General features: G+C 38.5%; 3 protein-coding genes across 3 annotated transcripts; 1 reads left to right on the top strand and 2 right to left on the bottom strand.

The window, feature by feature from the left end:
• Positions 1 to 3,088: 3,088 nt before the first annotated feature.
• tmem165 (transmembrane protein 165) lies at positions 3,089 to 8,106 on the bottom strand. The gene is made up of 6 exons (XM_062424060.1): positions 7,808 to 8,106; positions 7,154 to 7,379; positions 6,866 to 7,041; positions 5,503 to 5,685; positions 5,291 to 5,396; positions 3,089 to 4,929 (listed from the first exon to the last, which is right to left on the bottom strand). Exons 1-6 carry the CDS (start codon positions 7,955 to 7,957, stop codon positions 4,853 to 4,855), a joined length of 918 nt encoding a protein of 305 aa, XP_062280044.1. The 5' UTR covers positions 7,958 to 8,106; the 3' UTR covers positions 3,089 to 4,852.
• A 669-nt stretch (positions 8,107 to 8,775) lies between these two features.
• Positions 8,776 to 12,423, bottom strand: srd5a3 (steroid 5 alpha-reductase 3). Its single transcript, XM_062424319.1, has 5 exons — positions 11,848 to 12,423; positions 11,521 to 11,672; positions 10,493 to 10,678; positions 10,284 to 10,409; positions 8,776 to 9,280 (listed from the first exon to the last, which is right to left on the bottom strand). Exons 1-5 carry the CDS (start codon positions 12,069 to 12,071, stop codon positions 9,021 to 9,023), a joined length of 948 nt encoding a protein of 315 aa, XP_062280303.1. The 5' UTR covers positions 12,072 to 12,423; the 3' UTR covers positions 8,776 to 9,020.
• A 5,382-nt stretch (positions 12,424 to 17,805) lies between these two features.
• On the top strand, positions 17,806 to 19,685 carry LOC133984993 (cytokine receptor common subunit gamma-like). Its single transcript, XM_062424524.1, has 5 exons — positions 17,806 to 18,076; positions 18,271 to 18,361; positions 18,644 to 18,810; positions 19,069 to 19,202; positions 19,327 to 19,685. The coding sequence occupies exons 1-5, from the start codon at positions 17,995 to 17,997 to the stop codon at positions 19,504 to 19,506; spliced, it is 654 nt and encodes a 217-aa protein (XP_062280508.1). The 5' UTR covers positions 17,806 to 17,994; the 3' UTR covers positions 19,507 to 19,685.
• Positions 19,686 to 21,052: the final 1,367 nt, after the last annotated feature.

The following is a 21,052-nucleotide window of genomic DNA, read 5'->3' as shown; positions in this document are numbered from 1 at the left end:
CAGGCACTCCTCATAAAACATATTTTTAAGAAGTGCCAGCTATCGTCCTTCAGGCCAAAAACAACCAGCTGGCAGTACTTAACCATGCTGTACCGGTGAGAATCTTAATGTAGTCTTTCAAAAACCAACATTAAGAGCGCTTTGTGACTAGAAAGCGTCACACTTGAATGACATTTTGACATAATAAAAGAAATAGTAGCTGGAACTGATGTCCAGCCATCAGGTGTGTTTTTTCCCCCAGTCTGTTCTTGATCGTCATTGAATTCTGTTCTTTTTCTTCCTCGTCTAAAGAAACCAGTCTGTTCAGGGTTGTATTCAACTGCGAATCAATCGCATTTTTCACATTCAGTTTGAAGCACTTAAAGAGCAAAACGTTATTCATCCGCCACGATGCACCACACGTTGTGCTCGGCTTAAGCCAAGCCTTCAGTAGCAGTGGAGAAATGCCAGTTTATAACCATCATTTGCTTGCTTTGGTCTATTAGACCCACGAGTTGGCACATGCAGATAGCTCTTCTAACAGCAGCTCAGTTTTTCAGGGAAGTAATTATCCGTCGCATGTCATCTTTTAGCCTTAATTACCAACTTGGTTTATAATGTTTCAGCGTTGACTCCGAGGTTGTCACTTCTTAATTGACCTCCACTTGGCTTGCTGTTTGCAGGCTAATAACCTCCATAATGAGACAAGTAGGAGAGGAGAAAAAAAAAAAAAGGACTTGTTTTATATTGAATGTGGTTTTACTGGATATAGAATTGCACTTAAAATGTCATCTCATTGATTCTCGTTTTGGCTGGCATCATATTCGTGTGATTGGTCGCATTTTTATGAAACTGGATGTCACGTTGCCTTTGAGTTTTGTCGACCAGAGTTGTCATTTTATATCTAACTAGTTATGATACAGCCCCAAGTGGAGTGTGTAGTTCCCTCTGGAGCTGTTGTCAGCCTACATTACAGTCGGCTGCATGCTATGACCAGCGTCCATGTTACATCATGTTTCAGTACAGTGATCACAGTCATTCATTCTTTCATTCATGTTTTTCAAATTGCACTTATGACCTTTTTACAACACATTCATCTCAGCCCCCCCACCCCCCCTCCCTCCCCTCCCCTCCCCTCCCTCCATCCTGTTGTGGCTCTACAGCACATATCAATATTTAAATATGACCCTGTCCCACAAACTGGTGGAGCGGACCTGACCTTGTGTCATTTAAATGGTGCAATAAACCTTACGAGAATGTAACTAAATATCATAAAGTACTTCGCTTGATGGCTGTGGGAGACTTTGCACAATGTATGATAGGATGTGCAGTAGATAAGAGAACTTCCTTATTTTTCTATTGCCAGAATGGACCTCATTGAGCTATAACACACATGGCATCAAACAAAGTGGCTGTGCTGTTTTTAAATAGATATAAAGTTCCAAATCAAGGTTTTAACTACATATGGAGGATCTAAACTAACTGTGACATAAACACAAAGACTGAGGAACTCATTTCCCAACCTATAAAGAGCTGGTCACGTGAGTTTATTGTTATGCAAAGATATGGTATCAAATTTTTTTTAATGTTCTCTTTTCACAAACTGTGATTCAGTGTCAATATTGAATCTATACCTGCCAGTCAAGTTTGTCCCTCTCGTGTCGGAAAATGGTTGGAAAGGACATAAACTTTTTTTTTTTTTTTAAAGAATCAGTTTTATTAATTGAACACACAACGTTAAAAAATGAGGTTTGGCTTTTGAATTTTCCAAGACACATGAGGGAAAATGTGAAAGGACACGGTGCATTATGTTAAATGTTGTGTAGTTCTGATGTACACACTAGCAACTGAATGTCAGTGTCATCAGTGTTTTTCTCCCCGCTTTCAGTTCATATTTGTGTGGCATTACTGTTTGGCTCATGAAATTTACTGCCACGGTACACTTGACTGCAAAGCACACCTGAAGCGATTAAAAGGCTTAGTGACCCGCCATGACAGTGATGTCACAGCAGGTGTTTAGGTAGACACATCAGCAGCTACCACATCTACTACTAGTAGTTGTACAGTAGTAGTATAGATTAGAAACAAGAAAAGTGCTGCAGATAAGTCTGGACCAAAAAAAACAACAATCCTATTAACACTTAAACCTGCAGATTGATGGATTCAAACCTTTTCTCAATGGCTAACATTTATAACTGCAAACCTGATGCCTTATTAAACAAAAACATGCATGTATTAATAAATTACCACCATTCATAGATGTATTGTTATCAAATCAAAGGGTTATTAGTCACAACCTGGTACCTGTACTTTATCCTACCATGGAGCTACAACTGTTGATTAATCTGATGCTTATTTTCCTCATTAAGTCAGTCTATTAAATGAACTGTGCTAAAAATATTCAATCATATTAATATATAACAATGGATAAAAAGCATCACATTTTCTGAAATCAGTGACAGCTCTGCATTTTGCTTGAGAATTTACTTTTATAATCAAAATAGTTATATTCATTTTCTGTCAATCAACTAACAGTTCCCACTCTAGTCTATAAAGCATTAGTAAATCAGTTATTAACCATGAATAAAGCCATGAGTTGCACCTTTGTAAAACATGCCTTTTTGATACAATAACCAATGCAATCAGTGAGTTTCAATAAAGAAATAAAATATTAAGACATTTAATTTGTTAATATGAGGAACAAGGATCGAGGATTTTTGAATTCTTCACCACTGCCACCTGCTGTTCAGTTTAACGTCTAACATCATTTTTAGGCTCCTGGGCCACAAATAAACTTTAATCTAACTTTGGATTCTCAGAAAATGATGTGAAACAGCCTCACTGATGTATTTATGGCACAGTAACTCATAAAATACCATTATAGACCGCTGCATGTGTGTGCGCCTGCTGAAAGTGTGCTGCCCTGCATTAAATTTCCTGAGCTCAATCGTTCATAAATTTAAACATAACGTTACCTTTTAAAAGGCAAATGTATTGATCGTTTGCTCCCCTTAAATTTGAAAATAAAAACTGTATGAAATGTCTCTGGTGTTCTGTCAAGTGTTTTGGTTTGAATGTGAAGCACAAAATGACTGCGTTAAGAATCAAACACATGAAACATTTTTTATTGATCCTTTTCAGATTTATATGCATTTCAACTGATCTGTATCACAAACAGAATTTCTGATGTACTTCACAGCCGGGCGCAGCCTGTCAAATATTGACAATGCGGCTTTAGCCTGTTTCACTTATAAAAATATTTCCATTCCTTGTTTATAGTGACCTCCCACTCCCACCCCCCTTCCCCTTTTCTGTTTCAAAAGTACATACTGCTTAAAAAGGAAAGAAAAGGAAGCTAAATAAATAGATACTGCTTTAAATAAAAGATGAAACGTCGCAGTGTTTGAGGTGTCGCTGTAGCTACACCAGAGCTGCTTATGGCTAAAGGAGCGACGTGCGTGATTCTGTACCGGATGTAGTTTACATTATGTCACGCTGACTTTGTGATTCGGAGTGGTAACAAATGGAGGCAGCTAGGTTTATACAGGACATGATTTAGATTCGCTAAGGAGTTAACCTGTGTGGGAGAACCTGTGAGGTCATTTACTGGCCTTTCTTTCGCCACTGAAAACCTGGCAGGAAGGAAATTTTAGATGAGCAGTTTTAGCAGCGACTTAATATCTCCCATATGTGATTAGCATTTTGAAGAAGCCATGGTGTAGCTCTCTGCACACCGTGCCTAACGCAGATATGTCAGCACAGGTGTAGCAACAGCTGGACAGATGTTGTAGTGGTTCAAGTCTCTAATGCTCTTAAAAACTGCTCCTACGTCTCACCAGTGGAACAGAGGAATAACTAAGGGAAATATTTTGCTTGAATAAAAACTAAATAGAATCAGATCACAAAAAAAATATGACTTAATTATATGCTGTTGCTTATTTTTTAGTAAAAAATAAGGGTTGATCCCACTATTGGGAAAGTCTTATCTTAAGTAAAATAGGTCCACTTTCTGAGATTTGTTGATGTATTGTAACAAAAAGTGTCATCACAGAAGAAGGTCAAATAAACATCTGTGTACTAACAGACTCAACAGCTGTACGCTGGAGGAAACTGGCAGCTCCGTCTACTGTTAGCATCCTGACAGTCACCTGATATCTCTTGGGTTCACGTTAAATAGACAAAAAAAAAAGTCAACAGCTCGACGTTTAAAAACGAAAAAGAAGGCAAATAAAAGGACATTTGAAACTGACTCAGTGTGTGGGAAGTACTGTATGTCAGGAGGCTTAGTTTCTGAGAAACAGCTTCTAAGATGTGTCGGAGGGCAGCCATCAGTAACAATCCATGTCCCCTCTCTCTCTCTCACACACACCTTGTGATGAGATTACAGCTCTTTTAAAGTCACTACCCCCCCCCCCCCCCCCCCCCCCCCTCTTCCTCCTCCTAACCAGCCTCTGCTCCACTAGCTGATGTGATTTTTCTCAGAGGATTTCTTAGCAGTGGAAACATGTTCCTGAGGTTTTCTGTTTCGAGCTGAATGTTTATCTCAACAGTTCAATTTGAAGACACTAAAAATAAAAAATTGTTAGCATTCAACAACTACACCTCCCATGATTCTTTGACCTTGACTGCAATAGGTTGAGATTCTTCAAATGTTACTGAATGCCATGAAGATAATATATAGTGTTCACTCTCAGGCTGACAGGGTGTAGTGGAGCCGAGGCTTTCTAGGAAAAGGAGGATAGGACCTAAGCTTGTCTGTTAAGCAGGTCACACTTTCTGTTGGACACATACAGAGTCAAAACTACAGTCTCTACAGCAACTAAACCAAACTTTACACTTATGTACAGAGTGAACCTGAAAGTCTCTCGTCCAATTATAATCCAGCGTCTGGCTTGATGAAGAGGGCAGAGAAAGCAAAAGCCAGAAAAACAATCCCTCCAATGATTGTAACTATGGAAGCAAAAGGAAAAAAAAGTTGTTCAGTTATGTTGCAGTTTACAAGACAGAAAAAAACAATGTATATGTATTTTATTAAAGAAATAAAAGGAAATATGTGAATGTGCTTTCCAATCATACATATAAATACCCCAATGATCTTTATAATGCTAAAACAGATTCATGTTAGAGGGGTACATCTCCAGTTAAAGGTGGAGAAAGTTACATTAAAAAGAGCTGCTGTGGTCACCCTGTTTCTGCCACAACACCCACCAGGATGTGATGTAAGAATGAATGAATGGATGGATAATAATTGCATGTGAAGGCTGTAATGATGAAAATAGATGAAATTGGTATATTTAAAAAAAAATCTCACCTGTTCTGACAGAAATTTTCTGGGCGATCATTCTCCCTCCAATCACAGCCAGTCCTGTGCACAAACAGTGTCCAAGTGTGCCGCCCACCGCAACTCCAAATGGATTCTGGAAATGTTAACAGAGCACATTTTATGTTGATGCTTAAGAATATTATTCAATATTTTGTTTCAAAGCACACTGCCGTGTGTCTTAGAATAAATGTCTAACGAACCTCCCGAGCAGCAAGAATTATGGTGGTCAGCTGGGAACGGTCCCCCCACTCGGCGAGGAAGGTGAGGGTAAAGGCTTGGATGAAGATGGGTGAGATGAAGCTGTGCCACTTTCTCTGAGGCATGGTACTTCCTGATCCGGCCTCAACATCTGGAGCCCCGTTAACAAGCTTTGACCGCTGGAGCTGCGCACACATAAACAATAAAAAAGTAGCTTTATTGAAACATCATTTTAGATTTGATTACAGATTTCAACAGTCATGATATTTGATATTTTTGATCCAATCTACAGTAGAGTAAGTATGTGCCTCAACAGCTGCTCTCCTCTCACTGGGTGTAATGATGCCATTTCAGATAAGAATATGGTAATGAGCTATGGTCACCTATAACAGGTAGAATTTATGGCTCCAGATCAGTTGGTCAGACTCCCTGTAAAAATCTTAAGAATAACCCCACAGCATATAAAACAGTCATCTAAACAGCTTCAACATGACTCCAAACTTTAAAAAGCCACCACCCAAAAAATGTGTTTATCTCCTTGTTCCTTCAGTTGGATGTTTGAGCGTCACTGTGCAGAATGATGTATGTGAACAGATTGTCTTCAGATCCTTCTGCTGAAAGTGCAAAGTTTCTCTGTGCTCACCAAATATCTGATTTTAAGGGGCGGACCTAGGAGCATGATTTGCAACATCACCACTGGTTGGGAGCCAATCTTGGTCCAGTATGCAACTTACACAAGTGTGATTTTTGAAAACTTGAAACCTTCAGGCACAAAAACTGAGAACGGACTTTACAATAAAGACATGTTGTATCCTGCAGCAAAAATATTTGCATTTTCATTGATTGTTGAAATTTTAAATGGAGGGAGAAGGCACAGATGTCATTTTAAGGATTTTAAAAGAGATATGTGAACAATTATGTGTGTCATATATGATTTTTGCACACAAAAAAAGGTCAAAGTACAGTGTTTCATATAAATCTTAAAATATAATTGAGGGGATCTTTAAAAGAGTAGGAAAACAAATCATGTAACTCTGGATCTCTCATTTAAATTTTAAAACTCAGGCTGACAAATGAGATTATCCTTGCAAGTGTTTCCTTGTTGCCTGTGCATGTATCACATAAGCACCAACACAGACACATCTTTCCTGGTAGTAAAGTAATATGAACCACATGTGAGTCACGCAAGCAGTAATAAAAAAAGAAATGGTGCTACTTGTCAGAAACAGAACCTACACTGAGGAATTTACTATGCGTGCTTCAGATTGTGGATGTTTAATCAGGATTAAACAATGTATAGTCACACAGTGTCCTCCTTTGGGTTTAAAAATTGTAAAAAGTTTGTATTTGAGTGATCAACTATACCTCTTCATCCTTCTTCTTGATCTCCGCCTGCACCTCCTCAAGCTCCTCCTGGCCCTCATCTGGACTCATCCTCAGCCCCTCTCTCAGCATTCGCACACCAAAGATGGCAAACAAAGCGGTGGACACGTAGTATGTGTAGATTCTGGGAATGATGGTGGTGGCGTAGCCAAACAGTACTGTAGGGGTTGAAGAGATTACTTTTTAGTAATTCATATGAAAGGGATAGAGAAGTAACTCTTCATTACAGGTGCATGCTAAAAATCGATACATATATCCACCTTTACTTACCAGAAAGACAAGTCATGACTCCCAGGGCCAGCATGGCACCTACCAGTACGGTGAGGCGGTTGTAACGCATGGCCATGATAGCTGCAATGAAAAATGTCTTGTCTCCCAACTCAGAGACAATGATGACAGAGATAGAAGCCACAAAGGCATGGATGAAACCAAGGTTCCCTTTAGTGGAGTCATCTTCAGAAACTGCTGGGCCCACAGGATGGGGACTTGCGGCTTTCTGACAAGAAAAGCAACACAGCGAGAGTCAGCTAAGTCTCACACAGAGTATAACAACATTCAAACGTGCATGTCTGTCCTGGCTGGTCCATTTGGTGGCTGCATGCTTCACACACATCCCTGTAAATTAAGCATATCATTATATCAGTACGACCCGGCAAAGCTGCCTCATGCACAACACCAAATACATCCGCCATATCAGCTCACCTTTTCATCAAGTGTTTACTTATCAGACGTCATTTTCCTAAATGAAAGACTAACTTTTAGCAGCTACCCGGAACACAATGTGATAAGCTTCAGTTAGCACGTAGCATGTAGCTAGCTCGGCGGTGCTAAAAGGGGAAGCAGCACCGCCAGCGTCAAAAACTGCCTCCTACCGACGACGATAAAAGGTTGAATTGGTATATTTAAAAACGTGTACGCTTGTACCTCTTGTACAGGCTGCTCTTGAACAGGTTTAGGTTCATCTGGAGAAGCAGCAACTCCAACCGACAACAACAACACGACGACGAGCGGAAGCAGGACGCACATCACATTTCTGTCAGCCCGTCGGTCTCCTCCGCCGACCATGACAGGCATTGTTGCTTCCAAAACACCGACCAAACACAGCCTGCGCAGGAATTTCTCTCAAGCGAACCACTTTATATCATCGGAAACAAAGGCGGCTAACTTCATATTAGCAACCTGTCCAGTTTGAGTGACTCCTCGCTAACACACGTCACGATCAAACCGACCCGACCAACTCATCGAGGGGGAAGTTACAGGTCCGAACCAGCGTCGTGATTGGTCAGTCAGGAGCGACGTAGCATCGTAGACTGACGTTGGCACTGGGCAGCTCGGTGATTGGATAGTTTCATTGTCTATCACAATCCCATACAAATGGAGTGGAAAATGTTTTATGTGTCTGAAAGGGGGAAAAAACGAATCAAGGCCTTTCAGCAGGTTTCTGGTCACCACTTCAAGTCTTAAAATACATTAAATCAAAAGGACTTATGCTTAAAATATATCAACAACCTTTAACATGGAAAATTTACCAAACTAATTGCTGCTGTTGCTTGGTGATGTTTGGCTAGTTGCATAAAACCATCCACCACTTGAAATATTGAGGAATCTGTAGTGATTCTTTTCAACCAAGATTTTTCATCCTGGCGTTATGAAATCAATAACACAGTCATCTAGTGGAGTTTCTAAAGCCTTGTGTAGACGGCACATGTACAAAACAAATACAGAAAACTGAAATAAATAACTATACATACAGTAATTAAACATTAAAGGTATCCCATCAGTGCAAAAAACGTTTCTAATAATAATGAGATAATTATTTTATAATAAAAAAATAAATTGTGTGTCACAATATACTATATTTCCTCTGATTATTATGGCACACAAAATTCAAATTCTCAGATTTTTCATTGAGTTTTATTAAAGGAACATATAAAAGTTTCAGTTGCAATGCTACTTATGAGTTATAACATAGACTGGTATGTTATAATAGGGAGATTATGTTGTAAAGAACAGGTGATTTGTATTGGCACTGCCTTACTTCCCATTCATGCCAGTACACATTCTCACCAGGGCACCATTTACAGCCAGTGTTGTGTTGTTGGTCTGAGTTTTACTGCCTCATTCTCTTAACAGATGTTCACAGCACAAAAGGTATGAATGCTTTTCTGTGCCTTGGGTATGACTCATATTTGGTAACGTAAAGGTCATGACAAAGTTGTGCTGCCAGTGCCTGGTTGAAAAACACATAAAGGACGACAAGCCACCAGGTGAGGGAGAGGCCTCCAAAAACCAAGCTCAGTGAGACGTAGATCAGCAGCTCTGCAAAGTAATGTGGGCATGATACCAGCTCAAACCAGCCTCCCTTTGGCATTCTGTGAGCCAGCGTCTCCACTGTTCCTGCGAGATATGACAAAAGACAACATAACAAAAATACATAATTTGTAACATGAACCATCACTGGTTTAGAGCTAATATGGATTTACATTCATCAGGTGACCAGAAACATGACTCCAAATGAATGCTAAAGTTGTTCAGTGTGTGCTGCATGAGTAAATTGTAACTATTTCCTAACCATAATGACTTTATAAAATAACGTCAATATATTCAGCTTGTTCCACTGACCCAGAAGACCAACCCATCCCCCTTTTTAAAAAATCAATTAATGTAGCTTCAATTGACGATGCTGATGTTTATTCAATTCAGTCTGTCAAAAAAAGAAAAGTAGTCACGTATGCGTCTACTTTAGTCAAAGTTACTTTATTATTGTGTTATTTTGTTAATGGACATGCACTTTAAAAAGGTACCACCAAGTAACAATAAAAGCAGAGAAGGCTTTAAATGTGGATAACCCACAGTATTACAAGCATATTTTCATTCTCTTTAGTCTGTATTGTATTTTATCCTGAAAAGAACAGAAACCAGTAGCAGCCTACAGCTACAGATATCTAATAATTAATCAAGTATATACAGAAACACTGGTATAGTCCTTTAATGGAATGGTGTGTAGAATTTAGTGGCATCTAGTGGTGAAGTTGCACATTGCAACCAGCTGAATACACCTCGCCTCATCCTTGCCTTCCAAGCCTGAACCTATGGTGGCCACAAAACTCGAGAAAAATGTGAAAGGCCCTCTCTTGAGCCGGTGTTTGGTTTGTCTGTTCTGGGCTACTGTAGAAACATGACGGTGCAACATGGTGGCCCAGTGGAAGAGGACCTGCTCCCTATGTAGATGTAAAGGGCTCATTTTTAGGTAGCAAAAACATGATTCTTATTTTCAGGTGATTATATATTAATGAAAATATACTTTTTAATGTTATTTTCCATTTCTACTAGGTCTACTCTGCTAGATACCACTGAATCTTACACACTGGTCCTTTGAGCTGAGATAACTGCACGTTACCTGACTTTCCAGTGCGCAGCCTGGCCAGCAGGACCATGGACTGATGCTGCAGCAGTGAGGCCAAAATGAAAAGTGTGCCTCCAGCTACATGCAACCAGTTCAACTGTGAGAGGGGAGGGCCAGCCCCTAAAAATAACAACACAAACATCAATACACCACAGTAAAGCAAGTGGATAGAAAATATAGAAAATTACTTATATCAGTTTAACCTTTTCCCAGGCGATCTGAGCAGAGCGCCGTCAACCCCAGTAAGAGATAATACCCCAGACCGAACACATATTGCACCAAATGTATGGCTCCATCAGAGAAAACACTGACGAACAGGCACTCCAGCAGCCTCCTGAGGGAGTGGACCCAGAGCAACAGCAGCACCAGTACAGTAGACAGCTGTGGGACTGAAGACAGGATGTACATCAGACACCAGTGTGAAGCAAACAGGAAAACACATGCTTTTAGGACCACAGCTAATCATTAATTGCAACTATCGATTAATCTGCAGATTATTTCCTCGATTAACTGATTAGTCGTTTGGCCTGTGAAAAGTACAATAATTGTGAAAAATGTTGATCACTGTTCCCCAGAACCCAAGGTGATGTCTTCAAATTAGAGCTCAACCGATACATTGGTGAGCTGATATTATTGGCCAATATATTGGCCTATCGCAGATATATGGCTATCGTGAATATATTGTTCGATATATGCCAATATATTTTTATTTTGGAAAGTTAGGTAGGCAGAAATGTATGTATATTTGAGTATTTTTCTTGATACAAGTTTAATATATGCACGTTGTTGCTATTTTGTTTGTTCCGTATGTTTTAAAAAAAAATATAGCTAATTCTAATTATTATAATTAATCCCCAGAGAAGTTTACTGTTTTAGTGCACTGATGTCATTTTATACAATCAAGTTTAATGTCAAACTGTAAAATATCATACCTTCATTACATGTGATGGATCATTAAAAAAATATATTCTGTACCTATAATATTATCGGCCAATATATTGATATTATAATTTTTAACTCCCTAATATGGGCATCGGCCCCAAAAATCCAGTATTGGTCAGACTCTAATTAAAATGTCTACTTTTGTCCTGACCACACCTGAGATATTTAATCATAGATACACCAGAAAACAATCATATTTGAGAAGATTAAATCAAAACATTGGACATAATTAGATTTAAAAAATGTCTAAATGATTGATTATTAAAATAGATTAGAATACAGAGCCCACCTTGACTGTCCGTGTGTGGTACACCTGTCAGCATGTCTAATATCTCAGTAAGCCATACTGGGTATGACTGCTGCTGTAATATGAAGTTCAAGGATAAAATCAGAAGAAAACCATTCCAACCAACAGAGATGGCGTAAAAGTGCGAGAACCACCTGAAGAGTGAAGAAAGATAAAGTTATAATGAATGTGTAAGAGCAGCTAAATTAGCAAATTAACTAGCTTTCAGAGCTAAACAAGGAAATGAAACCCTAAAACTTCACTTAAATATATTGAGTATACATAAATGACACACACGGGTTGCTGTGTAAGTCACCACGCAACAGTTACCTTTTCGGGACGTCAAAAATGAACAACCAGTCGTCTCGTTTGAGGGTTTGTTTTGTTTTTCCGTAGCGAATAAGATCCTGAAATAACACATAAAGACGACATGTTTGATGTTTCCTCGGCAGGTGTGTTGAGATTGTGTGTGCGACAAAAGCTACGAGGAAACACACAGACAGAAATGACCACAAAACATCAATAAAGCTAACGCCGACTGAGCTCCAAATCATGTTTCAAGCTCGGCGGTGTCCTCATTGTTTTGTGCCACACGGAAAAGAGACCGTCTGGAAAACGGGCGTAACAGTTCCGGATGAAACTAAAAGACAATGAACATCAGAAATTATTTAATTCTACTAATGTTATGAGTTGCTGAGCTATAAGTTATTTTTTACAAATAATACCATGATATATTGTGACACCATACACAGTCCTCACGAAAAGAGCTTTTCACTCTGCATCCAGACAGTTAACAATCTGAGAAAATGGGGCAGCAGGTGGCAGCACTTGAATCTCATCTCAGGACAAGTAAAGCTGTTTTACACACCAAGCAAACATGAAAACATGGACCAGCCACACAGCCAGATGCAGTACATTTCTACTGCATCATTACAGGAGATTTACTTTTAAATATTCTGACCTTTTTAATTAACAATGAAAAGTGCTTTAGTTCATGTGTGGTTTGATTGAGAACAGTCAGAAGTCAAAGGTAATGAAAGAAATATTCAGATTGACACTGCATCTAATGATTATCTTTATTAATGATAAATCAGTTTTTTCAGAATTTCTAAAACCCAAGATAACATATTAAAACGTTTTGTTTTGTCCAACTAAGAGTCCAACACTGAAAGAAATTGGGTCTAAACACAATAAAAGAACAAGAAAACCAGCCAACAGTCCCATCTGAAAAACTCAAAATGACTTGCCAGTTAATTTTCTGTCATGAATCCACTAATTGTTTAAGTTTAAATTCAGATTCTTTGCCTAAACAAAAGGAACAGTATCACAATGAGAAACAACCAAAAGGCATTCCTTCATAATTTTATTTCAATAATAGTATAGTTACTGCTCCCACTAATTCATGTACTAGCTCAGTTGCTGTTAATAAGAGCATTCACTATCATATCCCCACAGCTAATCCTGTGAGAATCACTAACAGATTAAACACACCATTTTCTGCACTGACTATTCTAAATAGTTCAACTGTAACAATTTCCACATCTGGGCATTGTCCCCCTGTCTCAACCCACCTTCAAACCCGTTAGTATTTCAATCTATTAGCCTAAGTCAAGGAGAGGCTTGGGCTTGTTGCACTTAAATATAAGAAGCCTATAACCGATCAATGAAATGGAACACATAGATATTTTAATAGCTCAAACTGAGCCACATATTCCTGTTCTCACTGAATCCTGTCTAAAAATATTAGCAATTCAGATGTTGCCATTAATAACTGTAACTTATTTGACAGGGTGGGTAGAGGAAGTGGTGTGGGAGTCTGTGTTAAATCCAGATTCCCAGTTCCAGTATTTCAAACACTTCAATGATAATTATTTTCTACATGACTTATATCATAGTACCTTATCTCATGTTGTTAAAATCCCTGATGCAGAATGAGTGATTATAATTAAATTGTTGATAAACATGCTTCCTTTAAGAAATTAAGAGTAAAAGCCAGCTCTAGTCCATGGTTTACTGCTGACTTAACTGAGCTTTTTAGAACTTTATAGACAGAGCTTGGGCTCAAGGTAGACAGTTCCCATTGGCTTGTGTTTAGACAACTTAGGAATCGCTGTACTGCTGCACCAAGAAAAGCTCAATCTGACTACTACTTACACTCTTTCACCAGCTCCTGTCATAGTCCAGGTACATTTTGGAAAGTTGTTGATTCAATTTCGAAAAACAGCTCCTTTCCAAGTCACACTGGCAATGGGCACAGTATTTTAACTGACAGTTAAGAAATTGGCATTGCTTTTAACAGTCATTTTGTTGCTGCCGAACATCTTTTTGATAATACTATGATTGAACTGAATTCTAACCACAAACCTCGAGCTGAACTACAGATAATATTTCTCCACCAAGCTTCAGTATGTCCTGCTTTAGTGTTAAGGAAGTTACTGAAGGTACTGATGCTCTTCTTGCTATTGATACAAGGAATCAACTGCTGCTGATAAATTCAATACCTTTTTTCTTAATCTGTCAATGCTACAGAATGTATAACTCATATTTTCAACTTGACTATCTCCACAGTCTAGAAAACAACATTTGTCCTTCCGTTACATAAAGATGGTGACAAATCCATGGTAAATATTTACCACCCTATTTCCAAATTATGTTGCCTTGCTAAAATACTGGAATCATTGGTTAATAATCAGCTCAGGTCTTATCTCTCTTTGTTTGCTGTACTCACCCCCTTTCAGTCTGAATTTAGATCTATGCATTGTACCATATCTGCAATGTCCCCGGTATTAAAGTACATTACGGTTGCCCTGGATAGTAAAATGTCTTGTGCTGCTCTATTTTATAGACTTGTCTAAAGCATTCAATACTGTTGATCACCCAACTTTTACAAAAACCTGCCCATATCGCTTTTGATTCTGCCAGTCGTCTATGGTTTGAAAACTCCCTCTCTAATAGATTACAATGTGCAAAAATGGGTGATGTTCATTCTGAATTTCGAAGTATTTCTAAAGGTGTTCACCAAGGTTTGGTGTTAGGTCTGATATCGTTACCAATTTATATAAATTGTATTGTCCCCTCTTCTGAATCCTGCAAATTTCACCTTTATGCTGATGATACACTTTTTTATTGTAAAGGAACCACTCCCCGATCAGCCATTGAATGTCTGTTTTCCTCATTTGATTAACTTCAGTTACATAACAATACATTTGTGTTAAAATCAGACAACTAAATGGATGCTGTTCACCAAGAATACTCACACTGAATCCTCTAATATTCCGTCTCACATGCAGAGAGAAAGTACTTTAGTATCTTGGCATCAGGCTGGACAATAATCTTAACTTTAAGTATCATATTAACACATTTACATACAATACTAGGTTTTTCTGTATTAATATAAGAATTGCATCCCTATTCACCAGAGAAAACGAATGGTTGAATCGTTATTTTTGTATGTTTTGGGTTATGTGGATGTTACTCATGGAAAAGCTGTTGTATCTACTTTCAAATCACTGGATGCTGTCTACCACTCAGGCTTGAGGTTTATAACTAATGATCCCTGGAGTTCACACCACCGCGCTCTTTACCAAAAAGTTGGCTGGCCATACTGGGTGGTGAGGTGAGATCAGCATTGGTTTTTATTCATCTATAAAGCCTTATAACAGATACTGCCACCCTATACGTCATCTTTTTTTTAAAGCTCTGAAATCACACAGTATTGGTACTTGCTCAAAGTTGTTTGCTTGTTGTTGCTCCACACTCCATTAGTCAGAACTCCATTAGTCATTGTCTTACAGTGCATGTTCCATGTTGAACAATCTACAAAAGGTCATAAACTTGGATTGTTTGCCACCAATACAGCTGTTCAAAAGCCTTATTTCGGAGCTTGCTTTAATTGAATTGTAAATGTTCTTAACTTCACTCTAATCTTATCTGTTTACTTATTTTATATTCATTCATCATATTTATCTTCTTCTATTTATCCACTCAATGGTCTTTTGAGGTAAAATAAAGGTTAATAGATAATAGAAGTGAATAAGAGTGGTATATTATTACTTACATTATATTGTTGGATTACAGATTAACATGAAAGCATCATTTAAATGCTGGAGTGTGCGAAAGTGGATATAATTTGAACAATTTTAGTTAAAATATGTCAACAATGTATTTTAAAAATTTAGTGTGTCAAATGTTTTTTTCTGAAATAACTACATCTTTCAGATAAATGTCATGGTGTAAAAAGTACAATATCTCCCTCTGATAAAGAGGAGCAGAAGTAGTAAAAAAAACAATATAATACTAAATATTTAACTTACTTTCGCCACTGGTTAAATATATGTTTTAAACTTTTATGCAAACTAAAAGCTTAAAACTCTCTGCGGTTTGGCCAAGAAGACAATGATAGTGTGTGTGTGTGTGTGTGTGTGTGTGTGTGTGTGTGTGTGTGTGTGTGTGTGTGTGTGTGTGTGTGTGTGTGTGTGTGTGTGTGTGTCTGTGTGTGTGTCTGTGTGTGTGTGTGTGTTTTCACTTTGTATATTGTAAAAAGTGATCAAAGCTCTCTGGATTTAGTATCTGCATCAGCTGGTCACACTTTGATCTTAATCAAGTGTTCATCGTGGCCTTACCAACCACGATGAACTGACCTCCTGGCCTCCATACTTCACTCATGCTCAGTTTTTGCTGAGCTTTCCACTCACAGCTTCACAAGTGTGTGTTCCCCTTCTCTACAATGCAGTAATATGTCAAAGGAAAATAAGTGTTTTTGTGTGAAAGACTTGGTAAGGCCTTTGAGGCCTTAGATTCCAGGATGCCTCTTAGAGAAGCACAGTATCCTGTCTGAGGAAGTGTGGACTGTTTCCTGCTTCCCTCCCTTCCCTGTCCTCAGAGTGTCCTCATCTTTTTTACTGTGCCAAGAGCGGGACCCTCATAGGCCCCCAAAGGTTGCAAAAGCTTCTCGCCTTGCATTAAAGCTGGACAATCCAAATCAGTATGTAAAGATTTGGGCACAACGTGAGGACAGATAATCCAAAATATATTAGAGACACGGTTTTGGTACTGCACAAATGAACAAGACACACAACAATGACTGTCCCTCTCTGCCATTTATTTCTTAGTGAAAGGCCCTAGGCATCTTCTCAAAATAAACACCAACTGCTTATTAGTGCTAATTAAAAGAATTCTCTGTCTTTGACCTGGAGGAAGTCATACACGCCTTGACATCCACACTTCTTTAATAGAGGACTTCTGTAGTGTCCACTGACTCTCTGTAACCTTTTTGTTTGTTGCTCTTTCCCCTCCTTTCTTTTTTGCTCTGGTTTTCTTTGCTCTGCAGTTGACTTTTGACTTTCAGCCGTGTTGTGTTTAAAAATGCAATGCAAACAGAGTTGAGTTGAGTAGTGAACCCGAAAGACTAAAGATCTTAACAAAAAGCAAATTTGTTACATTTATGGAGCGTGCAAACAAGGAAGTGTTTGGTCATTTAAATTGAGATATGCCTTAAAGCATGAATCAATTTTCAAGCATGGAATTGATTTTATTTACAAACGGATTAATCAGCTGTTAATTTCAGACATTCTTTAATATATTTCTTCTTTTGTTATCACTGATCTCTTCATGAATCATACATTTTTCCTCTTGTTTCAGTCTAGTTGTTTATCGTTCTCCGCTCTGATGCCATCTGTGCTGCCCTCTTTAATGCCTCCATGTCAACAATGCAACACAAACACTCTCCCCTCCTTCTCCGTCTTTCTCTCTCAGTGCATAAACGCTGCGTGCCCATTCTTTCTGTGTTCAATTGTGGGACACTGACCTTTGAAATCACTCTTGTGATCCCAGAGGCATAAACACTAAAAGTGCCAAGACAATTCACAGCTCCTTACTTGCAGAGACTTTTGCATAGGGATTGTTTTTATGGGTGATTTAATGCAAACTGTTGAGTTTAGAACTAGATTCATTCACAGCTCGTTTGCAAAAACTATTGTGTGGAATCTTTTTTCTTTATTTTTTTAACCACTTTTCTTATATCTTGTGCTGTCTTGTACCAGTAATTTTAAACTGTGGAACAGATATAAAGCAGATATCACTCACATCATGCTTTTTAAAGACCCAAGCAAACCTTATAAATACAATGTATAAAATTGTACATAAAAAAGCATATAGAGAAGGATCAGAATATAATTGTGGAAAATTCCTTAAATTTGTAAAAGCAAGGAGGAGTTGGGGAAATTCCGCTCCACTCCAGGTGGAGTGCTGTAGAGTATATAAGACCATGCTTCTCAGGTAGTCATTCAGTGCCTGCTCCATGGACCAGCCCCAGATTACTCGTGGACTGCTTAATACACAGTAAATCTATTATATATACTCCGCATCTTTTTTTTTGACATTTGAAGTTCCAACTCTCCTTGCTGAATTACACATATTGAAAATATATGTTGTGGAAGTCCTGAAATTTCAACTGGCCTATAGCAGAGAAGACCCATCATGTTTTTGTGTGCAACAATGTTTTCTACATTATTTCTGCTTCTCTGCCTGACAGAGCATGTGTTCGCCAAAGACCCTCCCGGTAAGAACATTTGAAGATTATTAAATAAATAATAAATGACAGGCGACTTATCATATTAGTAATATTTGTTTTTTGCCTAGATGTGTCAGTGATGTGAGCAGTTGCTTAAGGGCAGATCTGCGTATATAGTTTGACAAAGAGCTTTTAGATGTGAATGTTTTCTTCATGAAACTTTTCTGTTGGTCTGTTGACAGATGTGGATTGTATAGTGGTGCATGTGCACTCTGTACACTGTTCCTGGAATACACAGTGGACTCCAGAGGTCAATTACACCTTCTACAGCTGGTTCGTAAAAATAAATAAAAAACTCAAAATCTAAAACTAATTTTGTCATCTGAATTAATCCAACTGCTAAAAGTAACATTTCTGACAGTGAAAGATTTGAAGGAGACAGAATATGTCCCTAAACTATTGATATAAAGCCCTTTATATTCCCTTTTAAACAGCTCCCACAACAAATATGCCCACTGCAGATTGCCTGATTATTGACTGAACCATTACTATATTGATATGTATTCATACTTTGTGTGTGTATGACTAAATAATTGTATGGTGATTTTTATGCAGGTTCATTAATGAAGAACCCAGTGAGTGCAGCACCTATTTGTCAGAGAACAGCACAGTCACTGGATGTATCCGGCCCTACAAGAAATCCCAGAGGTTCAACATGTTTTACACAAAACTAATACATGACAAACACACTTTTCAGATGGTCCATGATCTTAAAAACAGAGGTAAGCTCATTTACTGGAGTACAACATGACATTATTCCAAATAGTAAACCAATGAATTAAGGAGATGCAATGTTACTTGGAAGAAAGAGACTTTTTACATTGACCGATGCAGCAGCTGTAACTTAAATCTATGGGTATTTTCCAGTAAAGGGAAACAATGCTAGTATTCTGATATAAAACAGACAAATATAAGACAATAAAACAGGCATTTCTCACATTGTATATTCTCTATCATTAAATTGTCTGTGTCATCTGCAGTCAAGTTAAATCCACCAACCAACCTGACTGTCCAGAGTGGATCAGACTCTAATCTGTGGTACAACTGGAATCAGACCTCCGCATCCTGTGTGGAGAGTGAGGTCAGCTTCAGGGTCGACTGCGAGAAGTGGCAGGTGGGCAACTTGAAGGAGAACAGGGATTCATCATTGTCTTCATCCCTCTTTCTTCATTCTGTGCTTCATTACCTTTTTTGTCTTCCCTTCCCTGCTCATCTCTTTTCTCTTCTCCATTTCACAGACTTCTGAGGTCAGTGTTGGGAGGCAGAGTTACTCCATCAATTTGCCATCTAGCAGTGTACAATACGAGCTGCGAGTGAGAAGCAGAATTGGGATCGACTGTGGAAAGTCTTTATTTTGGAGTGACTGGAGTGAGCCTGTGATGTGGGGTTCCAACAGTCAATCAATCAATCAATCTTAATTTGTAAAGCGCCAAATCACAAGGTCATCTCAAGGCACTTTACACCTAGAGTAGGTTCTAAACCGTACTCTTCAGGTTTAATTTAAAGAGACCCAACATTCCCACATGAGCAAGCACTTGGCGACAGTGGCACAGCCTACACAGCCTGCACAGACTAAATAAAGTGATTTCCAATTGTTGTACTGTGATTTTGTACAGCTAGAATGCTTGACAGTAACTCAAACTCAAATGTGCATATTCTTAAAAAGAATTAAAGAACTTTTGATGAATTCCAAAATGTTGACAGTGATGCATGGTGTTGGTAGAGGTATGCACTCTTTTTTTGTTTCCAAATATGATACAGGCTCTCAAGTCTTTTAAAGTTTGAGATTCTAGGATACTCCCCTCAGACAAAGTTTAGAAAAAAGGCGCTCCCTCACCCCCTCTTAGTGTACTTGCTTACTTTTGTTCAATTTCTGGATGCCTATGGGGTCATGATTATGTTATTTGATCCAATAGACACTCAACAATTGAGCCACAATATCGGTTATTGCTGATATTGCTGTTTGACACACTTTAGACTACAAAGTGGGAAAAACAGTGAAATTCCCCAAACCTAGTGTCTCTGATCTATCTCTTTAACCAAATTACACACATTGAGGCTATTCATCATGTTTTGATAACTAATTTAATAAGTAATGTAATATATTACATTACTTATATTCACTGAGCCTCCTCTGAAACAGTTTGGAGCCCCCATGGGGAGGCCCACCTCCCACTTTGAAAACATCTGTTTTACAACATTTTTCCTCTTTATGTTGCTCAAATACTGTAAAAATCATCTTTTGTGTTTCTCTTTGTCTTTGAGTGGACCACAGTTCAAAGTCATAACCTCAGGGCGAGTTGGGAAAACAGAAGCAGATAGAAAAATGGAAAATATTTTATGTTTCCAGCTTTTCCAGAGGTGCATTTGATGGTAGAGGAGTGCCCTCCAGGAAGCGTTGCTTAGGAGGAGGGTGGGCGGTTTAGTAGGCAGAGAGTCCCTGTAGAAGTGACCAGGCCAGGAAACATGTGGATGTAGCACATTAACATACAACCCCATCGTCTCCCTAAACCCTCCTGAATCCATGCCAGCATCAAAACACAAGCCTCCTCCTTCTCATCAGCTGAAAAGCTACATTCATCATGTAGAGGTCAGGTTTGAATTTCAGTGAAAAACATGATCATTAGACATGGACTAGTGCAAATTTAGGTGTTACGTTGCTTGTATTTGCTGAGCAAACTATTATGTACTCTAAAGTAGACTTGGTGACTGACGCACTGTATGGCTTGTCCCTCCCTTCCTGTTCAACATGATGTAACTATTTGAGTTCATCCAAACCTCATCAGACATCTTATGATAGATGGTAAAACCTGTGTGATAGATTTGGGTCTATAAAATTAGTTCAGTTAATGACTGGAAAAGTTAACAAATTCACCCTCATTGTAGCTGAGACAGCAGATGGAGAACCTTAAAGGACAGGCTCATAATTTTTCTAGTTGCTTAAAACAACAGTCAGGAGCCCAA

The sequence above is a fragment of the Scomber scombrus genome, chromosome 8 (genome assembly GCF_963691925.1).
Source record: "Scomber scombrus chromosome 8, fScoSco1.1, whole genome shotgun sequence".
Lineage (NCBI taxonomy): Eukaryota > Metazoa > Chordata > Actinopteri > Scombriformes > Scombridae > Scomber > Scomber scombrus.
Note: the sequence above shows the minus strand (reverse complement) of the source record. Positions and strands in the feature narration are given on the sequence as shown.